Consider the following 22,528-nt stretch of genomic DNA (forward strand, 5'->3'; position numbering starts at 1 on the left):
AAAATAAAATAAGTACAACTAAACTCTTTGAAGTGGTACTCCGTTATGGTCACAGTTGAGTGAATGAAATAAAAGATAATTGACTGGACTAGATTAGTATCAATTACAGATTAATCAAATTATGTTATTTCTTGGTTGTTCATGTGTTGATATGACATTAGTTATGATATATTTCAATCTTTTTAATTTTGATACATTTGTCATTGTTTTTTATATCACCATTATCATCGTTGTTGTTGTTGTCATCATCTTATCTTTGTTGTTGTCATCATCAGCATCATCATTATCATCTTCATCATCGTCATTGCAGTAATCTGGCAGAATCATTGGCTTACTGGAAAAAAGCTTTACCATATTTGTTCCGACTTTTTACATTCTGACTTCAAATCCTATTGAGATCAGCTTTACCTTTCATCATTTCAGGGTTCATAAAATAAAATATCAGTCAGATTTTGGGTTTGACGGTATTAACTAACTCCTTGCACTAAAATTGCTGGCCTTGTGCCAAAATTTGAAACCATCATCATCATACCTGTGTTGTCAAAAATGCCAACAGTTTTAATAATTAGAAAATTACTGTTTGTAAATCTCACAACAGGAGATATTCAGCAACAATACTTTGGAGTAAAGATTGTTTGCCAACATAACATGGCAGTCCTGGTTTAGATCGAATGTTGCTGTAATTTAGCCCCAGGAGACATTGTCACCAGCTGACTATACAACACAATCTTTACTCCAATGTATTGTTGCAGAATATCTCTTGTTGTGAGATTTACAAATAGTAATTTTCTAATTTATAGATCAGTGACTAGTTGTCACTTTTAAAACTATATATTTCGAATGGGAATTTGGCAGCGTCACCTCTAGCTGAACAATTATTCTGTGCCAATGAAGGGAAATAACCCAGATATTGCAATACTCAAGGACAGGAGTATATATATATATATAAGAAATTAAAGAAGGAAAATGCACACACTTTGCATAGTTTTAATATAATTTTTGATATATCTTATATTGAGTTTGTTGGCTGGCTTTGTTTTCTCTAATCATGATATTAAAATTTATTTAAATATGTATTTTCTAAAGAAAAGAATTTTTTGTCCATGTTGTGTGTGGAGTTTATGAATGAATGATTCAATAAGTAGAAAAAATCTAAGAGGTAATTGGTTATCATTATTATTGTGGACAGGAGAGATAATTGTTCATCTTTTGGTAAGGGGAGAATATATATATATATATACACACACACACACAAATTCAAAAACTTGAGTAATGGGGAGAAATATGTACAGTGATGGGTATGTAATTGTGAATTAAAATAAGTATAGAGATCAAAGTTGGTTATACATGCATATTTAGGTGTGTTCTGTATTTTTCGATGAATGAATTTTCTTTATTTAAGCATTCTTGTAAAGAAATTGTATCTTTGTACTAGTTAGGGGAGAAAACTGTGAAATTTGGTCCGATGTTACCTGCACATCTCTCTATGTGTTCACTTAAAGGAATCTGTCTGTATTGTGGGAACTGGATCTGCTCTTCATGTAGAGTGGTTCTCCGTCTCAATGTCATACTTGTCTGTCATATATAGTGATGTTCACAACCTGAGCAAGTTATTACATAAATTAGATTCTTTGAGGTACAAGTGAAGTTGGTTTTAATTGTGAACCTCTCTCATGATTTGAAAAGGTAATCCGAGCCTTCAAGTCGGTTGGGGCATGTTCCACTGTTTGGGTATTCACATTTTTTAACCATTGGTTTCTTGATTGTTGTGTAAATCTTCACATTTGTTAGAAGTCTCTTATATATATGTACAGACACATATGCATATACACCAATGCATGTTCATACATGTCTCTCTATCTCTGTGTATATATATGTGCACACACATGCACATATTTATATACTCCAATGCATGTGCAGATGTGTGTGTGCGCACATGTGTGAGAATGTGTGTGCGCATGCATATGTCCATTTACATTTTTTAGATTGATGAAACCAGTAAAATATGTTATCCCTAACTTGGAAAGGACTTGTATCAGCATGAAAAGAATGAACTAAAATGAAAGAAGCTAAAAAAATGAGGGAATGAATTTAAAAATATAAAAGGAATTATTGTTAATTCAGATAAAACAAGAAATGTATATAAGATAGACATTAGCTTATACCATAAATTAATGTACAAAAAATTACAAGATTGTTCCTAATAGTACCCTTAGAAAGATTAACCTAGAGGTTAAAAGAATTATGGAAGATTATAATATAGATGATAGAATAGAACCATTAATACCTAGTAGACAATGGATTACAATTAAGGATCATAAGGAGAATTTTCAAACAGATACAAAGGTTAGATTAATCTATCCCAATAAATCTGATTTATGTAAACTTAGCAAGATAATTCTAGATAAATATATATTGATCTTGAAAAATAAGATCAAACTATAATTATGGTCAAACACCCTGAATACAATTAAATGGTTCTCAAATATAAATGATAAAAATAAACATAAATTCCTACAAATAGATATTGACAATCATTACTCTAGCATTAACCCTTCTATCTTAAATAGCACCTTGATATTTGCTAAAAAATATACATCTATTAGCATGAAAGAAATTAAAGTAATTTTAACAGCCTGTAAATCAGACATGCTATTACAAAACTTCATGCTTTGTGAAAACAGAACAGATGCCCTATGGAAGAAAGAGGACAATTAATCATGGATAAGTAAATATGGGTAAGTTTGAAAATATACAACAATAGCATCTACTCACCATATGTCGAAGTGTTGAGGAAAAAAAATCCCCCCAGCTTTGTCCCGGACAGAATTAATAACAGAATTGTAAGCAAACTTCTGTTGTGGAAGGAGCTTTGGCTCATTCTCTGCTATGTACTGGGCAAGCTCGTCAACATTATAACATGTGTCATGCAGCAAATCTGAAGACAGTGTGTCTGTGCCTTCCTGGTTTGTTGAATATAGGCCATACACTGCCAATGCACTACTGCCCATATTGAGAACAGTATCTTCGATTTCAAGCAGCGCCCTGTTGTAAATGAGGTCACTGTACCCGACCTCCATTGATGGATTTAGCAACTGAGCCTCGCACCATAGGAGTAGAATAGCAAAAAGTGATCTTAGTCTTTTAGGAGATTTTAACAAAACGCCCTCCACCAGAGTGGCACCCCATTGTGAATCGTCCTAAAGTCCACACCTGAAGCAGACACATAATTCACCACCAACAGTTCTTATGTCTCGAAAGCTTTGTGGGCCAAAAACGTCATGGAGGAGAAGGCACAGGTGAAAACACTCTTGCTGGTTGGGAGGTACAGTGTACACTCTTCCAAGACAACTGTTAAACTTGACACCGGGATATCCTTGAACATCCTGACCTGACTTCCTATGCACCCAAGTGTTCTTTGACCATACATAGTAGGATTAGACCTGAGGGTATGAAAGTGTTTTGGCAAATGTGTCAAGTTAGCCATGCCTAAAGAAACCAGTCAACATTTTTTCTTTTGTACTGGCCACCAATTGTGCAGCAGTCTGTTCAGTAAAGTAATTCCGCTGGCCATTTTCCAAATGAGCTGCTAGTTGTTTGATGGCAGGGTTCCTTTGGTGAAGTGAAAACCCGAATATCCTCCGAAAAGCTTCACCACTGCTGATATATCGACCTGGCAAGTACTGCGACACCTCGTCCATGCTTTTGTCCTTTTGAAGGCCAAACATGGCAGCGTGAGTACCCTTGTTAACATACTTACATATATACTTTATTGATTTTACTGAATGACAGAACTCCACATTTATATGAGCGTTGAAAATTTTCATCAGAAATGGACAGTATGGGACCACCCATCTATTATCAAGTTGATGACCCCGTAATGTCATTGTGAATCCCCCATTCTTGGGCCACCTTCGTCTGTATAGTGGATATCTGTCGCCGGGACTCCATGGACCATGCACCATGTGTGACTTCACAATGTCGTACAGCTGCTGGTCAACAGTGGGGTCCAGGATTTCTGCTGTGATGAAGTCATCTAGAACTGTAGGGTCTATTTTGGTGACCAACCAAGCCAAAATTTATGCATGGGCAACCCTGTCTTCTGCCACTCAGCAGTATACATGTGACATTTAACAAGCCCAAAAACCTGCCCTTTTTTTATTAAATCAATTAGCTTAGCCAGCTTCTGTCTGAAAACCCTGGCAATAATATCATGCTAACGGCAGCAAAGGGTGAAAATTACTTGTATAGAGAAATTGTCTTGGAAAGTATGCATAAAATAGAAGGGGGAAAGGGTGATAAGAAACGGCAAATAAATAAATAAACTGGTGTGTATTTGTATGTATGTGTGAATTTGTATGTATGTATGGGTGTGTATTCTCTCTCTATATTTATTACTCTTTTACTTGTTTCAGTCATTTGACTGTGGCCATGCTGTAGCACCGCCTTTATTTGAGCATATGAACTGCAGGACTTATTCTTTGTAAGCCTAGTACTTATTCTATCAGTCTCTTTTGCTGAACCGCTAGATTACGGGGACATAAACACACCACCATTGGTTGTCAAACAATGTTTGGGGAACAAACACAAACACACAAACATATACACACATATACATATATACGATGGGCTTCTTTCAGTTTCCGTCTACCAGATTCACTCACAAGGCTTTGGTGGACCCGAGGCTATAGTAGAAGACACTTGCCCAAGGTGCCATGCAGTGGGACTGAACTGGGAACCATGTTGTTGGTAAGCAAGCTACTTACCACACAGCTACTCCTATGCCTATGGTAGTAAGTAAATCTGTTTTAAAAACGATTTTCAAAAAAACTCACAGTTTGTAGGGAATAAATGTTTGACTGTCGATTTTATTTGAAAAAGATTGACAGGTATTTGTATGCATGAGTGTATTTGTATGTATTAGTGTGTATTCTGTCACTATATATATGGTAGTAAGTAAATGTGTTTTAAAAAGATTTTCAAAAAACTCACAGTTTGTAGGGAATAAATGTTTGACTGTCAATTGTATTTGAAAAAGATGTGTTGCTTTTTTTTTTTTATTGTTATCTTGGTGAAGGACAGTTTTAGAAATGGAAAGTGAACTTATAATTCCCGCCAATTAGAATGAGGTCATTGGTAACCATAGGTACATATATATGTGTAGATATATGTGTGTATTTACGTAGGATTGGTAGTCTGTTTATTTGACTCTCACTGTTTCTCCTTTCTTTCTTTCTGTCTTTTTTCTTGGATCGTTCATAATTGGGAGTTATTTTGACTGAAAAATGCCCCTATGACCTAAGTTATGGTATTTAGAATATTAATTCCGATTTTTTCATCCACTGAATTTGGAATTGTGTAAATGTATGAATTTTCAACATACATACACACACACAGAAAATCTGCCTTTTATAGTACGGTATTATCCATACAATTTCAAAGTAAGGTGATTAAAATCAAAATAAGCAACAAGGATATCCAGATGTAATGCAGTACAATCATTTCATGCAACTCCATTTAATTGAACAATGCAATCATTACATCAATTTAAAATATAGAGCAATTTTCAGCTGCACAAAAACATAGAATTTAATTAAATTAGAACAGATGGATACATTAGTATAATTATACCTAAAATCTCCAAGAAGTTAAGGAGATAGACAAAGAACATGTTGTCTCTACTTCAGCATAGATGTTACTAAAATTATCAAGATGACTCTGCCTGTCACTGATATTTTTTTTTTGTCTTTATGGGGTCAGTTTTAATTTATAGACTAATTTATCAAATTCCTTGTATATCTAAGGCTGAGAGAACAGAGGGCAGTATCTGTTAGGGGTAGGGCTGAAGGAGTAGACAGACACTCTAGTTGGTATAGTAAAAAAAAATCAAGATTTATTATGAAACGAAAGTGAACGGCTTCTCTGCACTTTTTGGGTGCAGTTGGTGCAATCACTTTCCGTTGCTTTTCTTATCCAGATTCTACCAGTCAGAAACAACAAGACGCAGACGTAAGAAATATATATCTACTTTATTCTCTTATGACAGTAACAAATAAGTGGTGTATCTAGTATCCCTTTGGTATGTATGTGTCAGAGCTGAACTTTATCACTGTAGAATTTACAGTGTTCAAATGCAAACGACACTGGTCAAGATGGCGTCCGATTAGGGAGAAGATGATGTGGTCGGCAACAAATGTCAGGGGGAAACGAAGATAATACGCGTCTTCTTCTATGAAAGGCTGACTGCTGCTATCAAATCCGGACAGAGAGAGAATATTACATGTCTGATGCCTTCGGTCGCCGTGTCTCAAGTCACTGCCTACTGAACGCTGGTAGTCAACGTCCTATGCTCCCCTTGTCTCGCGGCTAAACTGCCACGTAGACAAATGGTCCTTCTTCTGGTGCTTCGCGCATGCGCGAGAGGGCCCTTCCTCTCTGCCTTGGTGAAGGCACCAACACCGCACGCGCGAAACAGAAAAGGACGGTGCACGCGCGCACCGTTATATAGGATCACTACAAAGCTCCCCTCCAGTGCCTAAGCACGACACAAAATTCCTTGTAGTGACTTTAAAACTCAATGTGGACACCAGATAACCAAATAGCACACAATATAATAAAAATGGCAAAACTTACATCATACACAAGAAATTTACCAAAAGGAAAAAAGAGAAAAAAATACTCAAAATGAGCAAAAATCAAAAGTGCATGCGTGAATAAGAATAGAGCCTTCCGCTGTAGGGAGCGGAAGGTAGGCAAACCTACAGTTAATAAACTTAGGCGAAGTTAAATCCAACTCTTCTAAAGGTGGTTGGTCCATGCAAAATAGCAGTTAAATCAATTGCTGCAGGAGAGGAAATGGAATTGACAGATAGATCGCCAGTAACACAAAAGGCAGACAGTGCTTCAGCTGAAAGTGTAAGGCTAGCAAGGTGACAGTGCAAGCATGCTGGTGTGATGCGTGAGACAGATAATTTTCTCTGTTAATTACGTGACCAACAGGGGTCTAACGGAAAAAATTACGCCTAAAACATGGGCGCAGCGCATGTGAACATCCGACGTTCTTTGAGTCGGGAAAAGAACTAAGCTAACGCAAACGTGTTGCAAAAACAAGGCAGTACACGTGCAGAGCAAAGGTGCATGAATGCAATAGGGCTTGCCAGACCGAAAAAACAGCAATGAATATGCCAGTGGTTAATGTAGTAAGGCTGAGCTGCCAGCCAGTGCCTGAGCGATTATATGCCTCGTTCGTACAGGAACAAAAGTGTGACATGCTGGCGCGTTATAATGGACAAACAACCCTCTCTATGCATACGTGACCCCTAGGGTTTTACAGAAATGAGGTGTGTCCACAAAGGCAAATTTAGCATGGAAAAACAAGCGAGAAAAGGCATGTGTGACGTATGTATGTGAGAGAGATAGCATTTGTGTGTGTACGTGTGTACGACAGAAATACAAACAAGGTGAATGCGAGCAAAATAAAAATACAGCGCATAGGAAAAAAAGTCTCTCAGGGCTATTTCAGACAAGATGGAGTTAATTTACCAGTCCGCAATAGCCTGATGCATAATAGCAGTTCGTTCTGTAACAGAATGTTGAGATCACAAATGCAGATGCCGGTTGAACACATGTCGTGTAGTGGTTGTGGCTTCAATGCTGTGACAGGTTAAATTGTTACAGAAAATCTCGCAGGTAGACTGTGCTGTTAATCCTTGGTGTGCTATGCACGAACAGCGTGAAAGCTAAACTTCCGCGAGTTGCTATTTACATTTTGTTGAGGTCGACGGTGGTGAAGGCGACTGTGGTGGACTTGAGACACATTGTTCTTAGTGTTGATGGCGACGAAGATAATGACGACGTGAAGTCGAAAGACGACGATGGCGATGACGACAGCAGAGAAAAAGCATCGTTGATATGATGGCGTCCGTCATTATTGCTGAAGAATAAGAAAGGCTCCTTCTATAACTGTTTGAGGGGACCGGAAACAAATCGTCGAAAGATGAATGCGTAGAGTTGATAGTGTTCAGACTTGGCAGAAAAACTGGATTTCTTTGTTGTTAAGTGATCTCTGGTTTGAGACCAGAATCACGTCGGGGGTCACCAGTGAAACGGCAGTGAATATCTTCTCTGCACTTTTTGGGTGCAGTTGGTGCAATCACTTTCCGTTGCTTTAATATCCAGATTCTACCAGTCAGAAACAACAAGACGCAGACGTAAAAAATATATATCTACTTTATTCTCTTATGACAGTAACAAATAAGTGGTGTATCTAGTATCCCTTTGGTATGTATGTGTCAGAGCTGAACTTTATCGCTGTAGAATTTACAGTGTTCAAATGCAAACGACACTGGTCAAGATGGCGTCCGATTAGGGAGAAGATGATGTGGTCAGCAACAAATGTCAGGGGGAAACGAAGATAATACGCGTCTTCTTCTATGAAAGGCTGACTGCTGCTATCAAATCCGGACAGATAGAGAATATTACACGTCTGATGCCTTCGGTCGCCGTGTCTCAAGTCACTGCCTACTGGACGCTGGTAGTCAACGTCCTACACTCCCCTTGTCTCGCGGCTAAACTGCCACGTAGGCAAATGGTCCTTCTTCCGGTGCTTCGCGCATGCGCGAGAGGGCCCTTCCTCTCTGCCTTGGTGAAGGCACCAACACCGCACGCGCGAAACGGAAAAGGACGGTGCGCGCGCGCACCGTTATATAGGATCACTACAATTATAAGCAATATCATGAGGTTTAGTAAGGAAAAACTTAAAACAAGATGTTAGCTGATAATTAAGGGGGTTGCCCACTAGCAGACTATTGATAATGAAACAGAGGAAGTCTTATCATGTGGTACTGTAGGTAAATATTTTAAACAATGTTGCTATATTGTATACAGTTAAAGTTTAGGGTTATTCAAAGGATTATTTAGAAGAATATTATAACAAAAGGATAGAAATTTGTGAATACTTTTGAGTATATACCAAACTTTTACCAGGGAGGAAAAGAAATTATCCAGAAATAGTTTAATATTTATACATATTGTATACTTAAATACTAACTCATCAGATGGTATCTGTGAATATTGATTAATTGGAACATACTGGTATTCATAAAGGAGTGTTGGGGTAAAGGAGCATGCTAATTATATATTAATAAAATTTTAATCTAAGTAATACTTTTTTATAAGTAGTGAATATACCAGTATAGTTTTATATAAGCTAAGTATGAATTTATAGAGATACAAGAATTAGATTAATTTTATGAATAAATAAAGGCTAATTATAAAATAATAAAGAAATAAAATGAAATAATCATGTAGGGCAGAACACCATAGAAAAGGAAATAAAATGGCTTAATTACTACTACTATGATAAAGTATATGTAGCTTAACACCAATAGAGAAGATTTTTAGAAAAAGTAGAATAATTCAAAATATATTAGACTAAAAATTATATATTTACTTATTTAGCTAATATCAATAAAAGACTGATGTTTGGTATCAGCTAAAGGGATATTTAAGTTATGGAACAATCATGTTTTACACTAATCTTTTTTTAAAATTAAGGGTTATTTTATAGGTTTAACCCTTTCATTACTATATTTTTGACCAAAATACACCACTTATGTGTTTCAATTAATTTCTAACATAATCATAAATTTAGTCTGGTTTCATTAAACAACTATAACGTTTTTATTTATCAATATATTAACGTGAATTTTGGAAGATAATTTAATGAAATGTTCTCAACCAATTCTATACTATAATTTTTGTCACAAAGTGACTCTAATTGCAGGTAGATACAGGTAAATTCAACAAAATATAAAATTATTAAAATTTTGTTCAAATGTCGCTATAGAAAATGCGTTATTAGTATACAACAAAATTTTACGATAGAATTTGTTATTCTGGGTAACTTTCTGATACCCATAATAATATTTATGGCAAAATAGTCTTAATTTCATTTAAGGTTATGGGAAACCACTAACTTATCCTTTCTTTCGTTTTGTTTACATTTAGCGTGACGGTTCGTTTCCGCCATAATGATTTCAAATAAGCTCATTCGAAAAAGTAAAAAGAAATAGTCTAAGGCTTTACTCTTCTGGGAAAGTCTGTAGCTTGGTCCAGTTTCTACAGAAAAATCACCGAAAGAAACAGTTTTTAAATTTTCACTCCATTCAGATGCCAATTCATTTTCTTTATCGGATTCACTGTTTTCACTTTCGGAAAACGAAACATCAGATTCATTATCAAATACCACATGCTTTTTTTTTTTCAGTCATAGAGTTAGATTTATCAAGGTCTTCAGTAGAAAATCCTTCGAATTCTGACTCACTGCTTGATATAATGAAATTCGTATCCATTTTTTGTCAGAATTACAAATTTTGAAAACACAATAGGAACAAATTTCAGAAAAAAATCTCCAAAAATTCACGGAATTAAAATTACACTTCGATTGTTGTACAAAACTGTAGTTGAACTCTTTACGAAGTATAATACGTATTTTCACGAATGTATTAAAGAGATTTGCTTTGATATTCTCATTTAAATATGAATAGGTAAATTCGGGCGGCTTTGGGCGGTTTGGTCACATTAACCAAAATTTTTTTCAGGCGGTTTGGTAACGAAAGGGTTAAGAAGTTATTATTGTTACTCCCTACATGATATTTATAGTTTCTTAGTGGTACTTGTTTAGAAGGGTTATTTATATAAAGGCCCATACAAATACTAAGATCAGTGTACTAAGTATAATAAATACTAAGATCAGGAGGGTAGAGCCATTTAAGAAAGAGATAAATCAAGTAATTTCTAAAGATCATTTCAAACAATATTGTCTTATTGTATAAAGTTAAAATTTAGGGCAATCAAGAAGATTATTAAGAATGAAATTTTAACAAAAGGATAAAACTTCTTTGAATATTTTGAGTATATACCAAATTTTTACCACAATAGAGGGAGGAAAAGAAAATTGCAAAGAAATAGTTTAATATTATTTACTAATTACTTATCTAAATATTAACTTATATGGTTTCTGTGGAGATTGATCAAATAGATTTAACTGGTATTTAATAAGGGAGCAACTGAGGTTAAAGAACATGTCAACTATATACTGATTTAATTAAATTGAACTATTTTAAGTTGTCGAGATACCGGTTTTACCTTATATAAGCTGAGTATGAATTAATAGGGGTACAAGAATTAGATTTATTTAAGTCTACTATATAAATAACTAATGAAAATGATTAGTTAGGTTAGAGCATCATGGAAAAGGTATAAAAATAGCTTAATCACTAAAAACCATAATAAAATATCCATACTTTATTAACTCCAATAACAAGTATTTATAGAAAATGTATAATAATTTATGAGCTAAAAATTATTAATTAACTTCCTATAATCAGGACTAAAACCTGGTAGTCATTGAAAGAATAATTGTTGTTAAAAGGACATGCTAATCATATACTAATATTAAATTAAGCGGTATAATATAGATTTCAAAAGTTATTTGTGTTAATCCATAAATGACATTACAGTTTCTTAGGGGTACTTGATTAGAAGTATAAAACCAAAATTAAGAGGATGGAACACTTTAAGAAAGGGATAAAAAACTTAGCTACTAAAACTATTTTAAACAATATGTCATTATTGTATAGTTTTCTGCCCCCAGGGGTCCCATTACTCATTATGTAAAAAATTTTAAGAGTTTAAAACCATCTCCGGAACATAAGTCCCCAGTTTGGAGAAAATCAGTTGCAAACTTCAGAAGTTATGTGAGTTTACAACACCCCCACCCTCAGCTTTATATATAGAAATATATTCTTGTTCACATAATGATGATATTTTGAAAACAAAAGTGTTTAGTATTTAATTTCATACATATAATTCAATTTACGATAAAAATTTGTAGTTTTATTTTGATTAAAATTCCAGTGTTTTCTCAGCAAAACTTTTAAATGCTGTTCCCCCGTTTTTCCACCTCTGACTGTCACTCACTTCCACTCCATTTCTTGTTTTACCCTTCTTTCCCTAGCATGACTGATGAGACACACATTGTATTTTATATGTAAGATTATTGCGGCAAGCTAACAGAATCATTAGCACACTGGGTAAAATGCTTAGCAACATTTCATCTGTCTTTACATTCTGTGTTCAAATTCCATCAAGGTTGACTTTGCCTTTCATCCCTTTGGGGTCGATTAAATAAATCACCAGTTGAACTCTGGGGTCAGTGTAATTAACTGACAAAAATTGCAGGTCTTGTGTCAAAATTGTGTTGGATAAACCATACATAAAAGTTTGAATTGATTGAAAGTCAGAACTTATTGATCCGTAAAATTGCTGACATAGAAGCGTCTGTCTTCACCAATAGTAATTAATTAGAGTAAATTACACCAGTTAATAATTAGTATTTATTTTATCAACAGGATAAAGAAATCCGTGCTGTTTTCATCCGTCTGTTTGCTGAGTTGTTCACTGGATATCGTTCCTGCCTCACATTGATTCGTATCCATCCAGAACCATTTATAACTTTCCATAAAGTAAGAATTCAATATTGTTCTTGATTTCTTCATTCCCTCACAGTCTGTTAAACACTAATTGTCTCAAATCATTATTTTTTCTAATGTGTAAGTTTCTTCAGAGAAAAAAAAAAGTTTTAAGTTATCTTCACTGCAGACGTGTTATTAGCGTGTCAAGTATGAAATTTGTATAAGGTATTTGCCAGCTGCTCATTTTGCGCCATTATTATATTTTGACAATCTTTATTTTTTGTTAGAAAGCCAATACATCTAGTTCTTTATTCCAACTAATTTTGTGCTTTATAAAGTATTTATAAATTATTTTTCACTATTTTTGTTTAGAAATGGATAAGTCGGAAATTGATACAGTTTTGAAATATGAGTTCTTTCTTGGAAATACAGTATCACAGACAGCTTGGAATATTAATGGAGTATTTCATTATAATGTTTTTTTCACAGCAGAGAGTATCAAATTGGTTTGCAAAATTTCATTCTGGTAACACGGTCGACCAGAAACAAAGGTTGATAATGACGAACTGAAAGCCACCATTGACTCAGATCCATCTGAAAGAGCCCATGAATTATCATTGTTGTTTGATGTTAGTAAGCAAACAATATTGACTCACCTAGTTCAAATCAGTAAAGTGAAAAAGTTGGATAAGTGGGTTCCACATGAACTCAATGAAAATCAAAAACAGCAATGTTTATAAACCTGCATTATGCTACTTTCTTGTCACAAAGATGAATCAATTTTGAACTGAATTATAACATGAGGAGAAATGGATCCAATACAACAACCATAAATGTTCGGCACAATGGTTGGACAAAAATGAACCACCAAAACACAATCCAAAAAGCAAAATTCATCAAAAGAAGCTGATGTTGTGTGTTTGGTGGTCTGGCGCAGGTGTGATCCATTATGATTCCATTAAACCTGGCTCATCAATCACGGTCGAAGTATTCTGCAGCCAGCTGGACCAAATGATGCTGAAACTTAAAAAAAAAAAAAAACCCAGCCTAGATTAGTCAACAGATCCACACCTATTTTATTGCAAGACAATGCCAGATCACACATTGCAAAAATGTCATTGGTGAAACTACAGGAGTTGGAGTTCTCCACCATCCACCATACTCGCCTGATCTTGCCACCACTGACTACCACTTCTTACAGAATTTGGATAACTTTTTATAGGAAGAAAATTTAATTCTGACGATGCTGTAAAACAGGCCTTCCAAGGTTTTATTGACTCTAGATTGCTAGGCACAGTTCCAAGCTGGACAAGATACTGTTGACATGGCAAAAGTGTATTGACAATATGTGTGCATACGTTAATGAACAAAATTATTCCTGGTATTTATAAAACATTAGCAAACTTTTTTTTCTTTTCTCCAAATTTCATACTTGACGACCTAATAATAATCTTGTCATAAGTTCATTGATTATGTTTCTATTTGTTTCAGGCCTATTTTCTTGGACAGCGAGCAATGGTTGATGATGAATTTGCTTGCCGCGTCCTGGATTGTATGAGTTTCAGTACATTTGTGGCTGAACGTGGTCCTCCTTACAGAGTCTGTGATATATTTGATGAGGTTAGTGAAGACTTAAACTTCTGAATGCAGCATGAACAAATTTAAACGTATAAAGTTTAAATCATGGAAAGAATTGTAGTTTTTGTTATGTGATATTTTGCATTACAGTTTAGTGAGCAGTTTTAATAATAATTATTATAAATTAATTTATTCATTGCTTCTTCACAATATTAGGTAGGTTGCATATGAAAACAAGAATGGCCTCACTAATATTTGACTTTCTGTACATTTTATTAAACTACATCATTTATATTTATATGTAAAAAATACACATAAATATACATATAAATAATTTAATGGAACAACGTTCATGAGATAACAAAAATAATAGGAATCTTTTGTAATATATCATGCAAGGTAATTTTATGAAAGTTGTTATTGAGGACAAAATATAAGAGTCAACCAAAAAGTTCATAGGCTGACCAAGATACTCACATGGAATGTGACCAAATGAAGTTTATTTTTCAACATAGTCCCTGTTGCTGTCCACAAACTTCTTCCATTTGTGTTGCATTGATTGGATCCCATTGGTAAAGAAGCTTTCATCCTATTGCTTAAAACAGTCATCAGCAGTAGATATGACTTCAGCATCACTGTGCTATTGGTTCCCAGCCTAATGTTTTTTCATGCTGGGGAATAGATATGGTCAGACAGAGCCAAGTCAAGATAATATGGAAAGTGATCAACCAATTTAAAGCTACAGTCATGCATAGCAATGATTGAAACCAAGGACTTGTGTGCTTTAACATTGTCCTGATGAAACAAGACCCCTTTCATCAGTTTTCCTAGACCTTTGGTCTTGATAGCCTTTCATAACTGCCTCAGCAAATTGGCATAGTACTCTTCATTGATGGTGTGGCCCTTTTGAAGATAGTCAGTAAACACAATGCTTTTTGCATACCCCAAAAGTGAAACCATCACCTTCCCTGAAGATAAAATGACCCTGGCCTTCTTTGAAGAAGGTGAGGCGGTATGTGTCTCTGGCTCAAAGTGATGAAGCCAACACTCATCATGGATTAGGAGACATTCAAGGAAACCAGCTGGATCTGCTTCAAGCAACGTCAGATTTTCATGTGCTGTTGTGATCAGCCTGGTGCATTTTTGATCAGGTGTTAGAAACCACTGTGTAGAAACCTTCATCATGTCAAGTTCATTGTGCAAAATAGTCTCAATCATTTCATGGGAGATGCTAATAGCATTGGCTATTTGATTTATAGTCAATTCCCTGTCATGTGGCAGTTGCAGGTTGTCCAGACTTTGGGCCATCATCTAAACTCTTTCTTATTCTTAATTCAGCTGCCCATTTTTAAACTGGAGTGTCATTCTTGAATGTAGCAACCATGTCAGCATTAATGTCCCTGGGAGCTAAAGCCCTTTTCTGCAGATACTTCATAACACCATGATGCCAAATTTTGTCAATTTTCAAGAGAAGTCACTACTAGTTACTTTTGAAGTATTCTTTGAACAGTCAGATGTCAGTTTAGCTGGAAAGAAATGCAGTTATTAATAGGAAGAGTTGAAATTAATGCATGCAAGATTTCACAGCTCTAGCATCACTCCTTTGTAGTCTGCCTATGAACTTTTCAGTCCTCCCTCATAAGTAGAAAGAGATAAAACTACTATAAGTAATATGTACATGATCTGACTCTTCAATTGAAGGTTGCTACCTTTTGTCAAACATGACACAAGCCTAGAAAATTACTATTTTTAAATCTCACAACATGAGATATTCAGCAGCATGACACAAGCTTGTTAAGAAAAGTAAAAGAAAGCAAGAGACCAACTCACTAAACAGAGCAATATAATTTTGTGTGGATTGTTAGGTGGCTCTAGTTTGAGATTGAATTTGTCAGCTTTTTATAACTGCAAGTGAATTTTTCCAAGCTGTCAATCAAGCTATTTGGTGGGAAAATAAACACATTTTCTTTGAAGTTTGGTGCCTGAACTTTAACCAGTTAGCCACTAACGATTGGCCAAACCATTGAAGCATAAGCATTAAAGCCTTTATAGTGTTATGGTCCTGAACTGATAAAATCTGAAAGCAGTGGTTCAAAACTTAGTAGGATTCTTGCTAAAACAGCATTTAGATTGCTAATTAAACAAGACTGGAATTCAGTAAGCTGTTTTCATTTCTATTGTTTCTTTTATAGTACCCTCTCAACCTAAGGTGACATGGTGGTGGAACAATGTAGTTGACAGGGCCATTAGAGAAAAGAAACAGGCCTGGAAGGACTGGAAGTGTGGTGATAGCAGGGAACTGTATCAGATGGCCAGAAGGGAAGCTAGGAGACAGATATACTTAGCTAGAGGGGAAGTAGAAAATAAGAGGTTTGCTAATGTTCCGCATTAGAGACTTGAAGTGTTTTGAATTGCAAGGCAGTATGTGAGAGAAAATTGCAGTGTCATAGGAGAGAAATGTGTCTGCATGGATGATGCTGCAAAGAAAGAGACTTGGAAACACCACTATGAAAGGCTGCTAAATGAAGAGAATGATTGGGAGAAAGAGAGTCTGCCAAATGTTGACCCAACTGAGGGACCAGCTATCTGAATTGACAGTACCTTGGTAAATAAAGCAATTAATGATATGAAGACAGGGAAAGCCCCTTACCCATCAGGAATCATCACTAAGATGCTTAAAATATCTGACAGTATAGTCACCCATATAGTTAACCAGTGATGCCTCAGATAGAAATAATTACAGAGGTGTCAGATTGTTAGATCAGGTCATGAAAGTCACAGAGCTCCTCCATGCTGATGACCTTGGTCTTATAGCTGTATCACTACCTGAACCAGAGAAGAAGTTTCAGGTGTGGAAGCAAGGTCTAGAATCGCAGGGCCTCAGAGTTAACCTAGCAAAAACCAAAGTCTTAGTAAGTAGGAAAGCAGACAAATCACAAATCCCTTCAGGTAGATGGTCCTGTTCGATCTGTAGAAAAGGCGTAGGTAGAAATTCCATAAGTTCTACCTGGTGTAAACTTTGGACACATAAGAGGTATCCAACTAATTAGGAAGAGAGTTAGTTTAGATGAGATGCAGTTCGGTTTTGTGCCAGGGAGAAGCACCACTGGTGCTATATTTCTGGTAAGACAGCTGCAGGAGAAATTCCTAGCCAATGATAAACCTCTGTACCTGGCTTTTGTTGGCATGGAGAAAGCCTTTGACAGGGTCCCCCGATCCCTTATCTGTTAGTCAGTGCAGAAACTAGGGATAGACAAGTGGTTGGTGAGAGCTGTAAAAGCCATTTACAGGGATGCTGTCAATAAGGTGAGTTTTGGCAATGAGTATAGTGAAGAATCAGGGTACAAGTAGGGGTTCACCAAGGATCAGTCCTCAGCCCCCTCTTATTTATCATAGTCCTCCAGACAATAACAGAGGAATTCAAGACAGGCTGCCCCTGGGAGCTCCTCTATGCTGATGACCTTGCTCTTATACCTGAACCAGAGAAGAAGTTTCAGGTGTGAAAGCAAGGTCTAGAATCGCAGGGCCTCAGAGTTAACCTAGCAAAAACCAGTCTTAATAAGTAGGAAAGCAGACAAACCACAAATCCCTTCAGGTACATGGTCCCACTCAATCTGTAGAAAAAGCATAGGTAGAAACTCCATAAGTTCTACCTGGTGTAAGCTTTGGACTTATTAGAGGTGCAGTAACATCAGAGGATGGTTAACAAGGAAAATAATTTTTGTGTGTTGAAGGTGCACAGGTACAATTGACAATAAAAATGTACAGAAAATCGATTCCATCATCTGCCAATGGGGACAACTAGAAGTAGTTGATAGCTTCAGTTACCTAGGTGACCAAGCCAGTAGTGGAGGTGGATGCTCTGAATACGAATAGGCTGGACAAAGTTCAGAGTGCTCCTTCCTCTGCTGGTAATAAAGGGCATCTCACTCAGAGTGAAAGGCAAACTGTATGATGCTTGTATGCAAACAGTCATGCTACACCGCAGTGCAACATGGGCTGTGACCGCCAAGGGCATGCGTAGGCTTGAAAGAAATGAAGCTAGTATGCTTCACTGGGTGTGTAATGTCAGTGTGCATGCACAACAGAGTGTAAGCACCCTGAGAGAAAAGTTGGGCATAAGAGGCATCAGATGTGGTGTGCAAGAGAGACGATTTTGCTGGTATGGTCATGTGAGGCATATGGATGTAGACAGTTGTATGAAGTGTCACACTCTAATGGCGGAGGGAACCTGTGGAAGAGGTAGACCCAGGAAGACATGGGACAAGGTGGTGAAATGCAGTCTCTGAATGTTGGGCCTCTTTGAGCAATGACAATTGACCAAGACCTCTTGCAATATGCTGTGCTTGAGAAGACCTGTCAAGCCAAGTAAGACCATAGTCATGGCCAAAACCAGTGTCAAAATTGGGTGATATGCTGTGCTTGTGAATCATAGTCATGGCCAGTGCCAATGCTATCTGACTGGCACTTGTGCTGGTGGCACATAAAATGCACCATTTGGGCATTGAGCCTTCTAGAGGCAGTGACAGATGACCAAGACCTTTAGCGATATACCATGCTTGTATAGACCTGTCAAGCTGAGACCATAGTTGTGGCCAAAGTTGGTGTCGGGTCAATGGCACCCCTGCTGGTGACATGTAAAAAACACCCCCTCTTGGAGTGGTTGACATTAGGGAGGGTATCCAGCTGTAGAAACCTTGTCAAATCAGATCGGAACCTGGTGCAGCTCCCTGGTTTACCAGTTTTCAGTCAAACTGTCCAACCCATCCCAGCATAGAAAACAGACATTAAATGCTGATGATTTTGTTTAAATTTGCATTATTTCTACTAATAACATACAAACACACACACAGATAACCATAGTCACAAGGACACGAATAAAAATTGTGTCATGGGGGTCACGATGTAGAATAAAGTTGAATGCAACAGAATTCTTGGACAGGGAGTCAGCAGACTTGAAACAGAAAACACTACTTGTAGGAACAAAAATAACAACCACAACAGAGGGAATGACAGGGACCAACAGACAGACATAAGAACCAACACTAATACGAACAACACATACACTAGAAACAGGAACAGTGAGAATATCACTAGCGATAATCAGAATGATAGCAATAATGGCAATGGTAGGAATAACAGTAATAGCAATAATAGTGGTAGTAGTAGTAGTGGTGGTGGTGGTAACAGTAGAAGTAGTAATGATGGTAGTAGTGATAGTTATGGTGGTAATAGTAATAATAGTAGTAGTGGTGATAATGATAGTGGTAATGGTGGCAATTGTGGTGATAGGGTTGATGATGGGAACAGTAACGACAGAAATAGTAGTAACGATAATGAAGAAGATAACCCTAGAAGGGCCATTAACTTGTATATCCACCCCTTTGACACTCAATTCTTCAACATATGTGACAAATCTTATAACATGAGCTGGATTTATCCAACAACATTACCCTTCAACAAAAGGGCCTACATCCCAAGACATACTAATGACCATATGGAAGCACAGTTCACTATAGCTAGGACCAGACTTAGACAGATTTTAGAACTATACACTAAGAGACAGAGACAGAATAAGACAGACGTCCAACAACTCGGGATTAAACCCGCATGTGGCCTACGTAAGCTCATTCAGCGCACGAGGAACAGAGAGGTGGTATGCCTTCCCACAGATAAGTCCGGCAGGATGTCAGTAGACAGCTTACCAAACTACATCCAGGCAATGCAACCTCATATCGCCAATATGAAAGTAACAACTTTACAGGCACATGAGGAGAGAGAACAGGTACTCAACGCCCACATGATGATGTGGACAATTGGTCTGGGACCCCAGAAACGCACAGCCTACAAATTCCAAGCCTGGAACAATGATATCCCGGCACTGTATGGACTTCGCAAGGACCATAAAGTAACCACTGACCTTATAGCAGGACCACTAACAAGATCAGTCTGTGGAGTGCATATTGCTAGCAACTACAGAATCTCCTACTTCCTCTCAATGATCATACGCCCTATAATCCGGATATCATCTGATGTTTGTGACAGCATGGAAGATCTCCTCAGCAGGATCAATGATTGTAACAACACTTGCGACCTGACAGGATGTATGGTGGGTAGCATGGATGTGGTATCCCTATACCCATCGATCGACATGGATTTTGCAGTGGAGAAGTGTGTGGAGATGATCAGCGAGAGCCAGGTGGAGTTCCGCAATGTCAACACAGAAGAACTGGGCCTCCTACTTAGACTGACATGTGACAACGAATACCTAGATAAACATAATCTTAGTAGTTTCTGCCCCAATAGACATTTAAGAGGTAGACCACCTACAATTACTTCTATGGCTAGGAAGACCCATATAGAGAGATGGAGCGGATGGACCAGAGCCATACGGATCCCCACAAATGTCCATCAGGTAAAGAAAATGATTGCACATGCACTAGGAGCTAGTATAAGAGTTACCCTAAAAGGCCACACGTTTAAGTTTAATAATAAAATATATGCCCAAGACGAGGGGGCAGCCATCAGCGTTAGTATCGCTGGTGATGTGGCCAACCTTTTCATGGTATGGTGGGACAGAAGGCTTAAAGAACGCCTAACACAGAACTCCATACTTGTGAACATGTACTCTCGCTATGTTGATGATATCAACATAGTGGTAAATGCACCCCCACAAGAAAGTACTGTTGAAATAGAAATAGAAACTAATTCTATGGAGAGCATCCAGCAAATAGCTAACTCCATCCACCAGAGTATTAAGGTCACAATAGACTACCCCACTAAACACCCCAACCATAGACTACCAGTACTAGACACAGAACTCTGGCTAGAAACTGTGAATAATAAAACCCAAATCCTTCATTCGTACTATGCCAAACCTATGGCCTCCAAATACTTGATCCACCGGAACTCAGCCATTGTGGACAATGCCAAATTCAATATTTTGATGGCAGACCTCATCAGAATAATGCGAAATGTGTCCCGCATGTGCGAGCCTACAGAGTTAAAGAAACAGATACAACATTTCATTCACCGCATGCAGTTCTCAGGTTACAGCCATAAAGAAAGGATCAGAGTATATAAAGGAGCCATGAAGAAATTTGATAATATGTTATGTAATGATAGGATGGGATTTGCCCACTCTATAGGAGCAAGTCATGGAACACTATAGAAAGGACAAAAAAGAAAATAGGGAAGGCCAGCTCTTGGTATGATAGCTATAAATACCTGAGTGTCATGTTCATTGACACCACCCCTAGAGGTGAACTGGCATACCGCTTTAGAAGGACCCTAGACAAACTTAAGCTAAGGATTAAGGTTGTTGAAAAGTCAGGCAACCCTATCAAATCCATAATCGGTAGAACCTACCCTTTTAGTAGAACCCCCTGTACGGATAGGTACTGTACTGTGTGTAGATTTAGCCCACAAACAAACTGTAAAGCCAGAAATGTAGTCTATAGTATAAGATGTATAGAGGGACAATGCAGTAACAAGACGACGACATACGTAGGGGAAACAGCAAGAAGCATAGGAGAGCAGGTAAATGAATATTGGAGACAACTCAAGGAAGGTAAAAACTCATCGATTCTGTACCAACATGCCGAACAGGAACACGGGGGATCAATCAACAACATAGAGGTTAAAATCTCGTCCACACATAGAACAGATGCAACAATCAGACAAATTACAGAAGCTACACACATAATAGAAGATAAACCTAGCCTGAATAGGAAACTGGAATGGAACACTAGCACACACCACAACATATGACAGAAGAGGATCCCCATAAACTGGTTACAATATAAACAAAATACCGAAAACATAATAAATAAAATACACAGATAAATAAACAAATAGAAATAAATAACTATATAGGTTTTTTTTTAAAATTAAAAAAATAAAAAAAAATTTTTTTAAATGTTTTATTATTATTATTATTGTTATTACTAGTATTGTTGTTATACATACATACATACAAGCATCATCATCATCATCATCATTTAACGTCCGCTTTCCATGCTAGCATGGGTTGGACGGTTCAACTGGGGTCTGGGGAGCCCGAAAGCTGCACCAGTCCAGTCAGATCTGGCAGTGTTTCTACAGCTGGATGCCCTTCCTAACGCCAACCACTCCGAGAGTGTAGTGGGTGATTTTATGTGCCACCGACACAGGTGCCAGACGAGGCTGGCAAACGGCCACGCTCGGATGATGTTTTTTATGTGCCACCGACACAGGTGCCAGACGAGGCTGGCAGACGGCCACGTTCGGATGGTGTTTTTATGTGCCACCGACACAGGTGCCAGATGAGGCTGGCAAACGGCCACGATCGGATGGTGCTTGTTACGTGCCCACAGCACGGAGGCCAGTCGATGCGGTACTGGCTACGGCCACGTTCGGATGGTTTTCTTGTGTGCCACGTGCCACCGGCACTGGTACCACAAAGATACAAATTCCATTGATGTTCATCTATTTTG

The 22,528-nt window shown here is 37.3% G+C and overlaps 1 protein-coding gene across 1 annotated transcript in view; it reads left to right on the plus strand.

Moving 5' to 3' along the window:
• Nucleotides 1-22,528, plus strand: part of LOC115212161 (myotubularin-related protein 13) — a gene marked incomplete at its 5' end in the record, with an annotated part of 221,051 nt that overhangs the window by 8,972 nt on the left and 189,551 nt on the right. The window contains 2 exons of the mRNA XM_029781000.2: nucleotides 12,414-12,527; nucleotides 13,968-14,096. Coding sequence (XP_029636860.2) covers nucleotides 12,414-12,527; nucleotides 13,968-14,096 — 243 coding nt within the window. The remainder of the gene's footprint in view (nucleotides 1-12,413; nucleotides 12,528-13,967; nucleotides 14,097-22,528) is intronic.

The sequence above is a fragment of the Octopus sinensis genome, linkage group LG5 (assembly GCF_006345805.1).
Source record: "Octopus sinensis linkage group LG5, ASM634580v1, whole genome shotgun sequence".
NCBI lineage: Eukaryota > Metazoa > Mollusca > Cephalopoda > Octopoda > Octopodidae > Octopus > Octopus sinensis.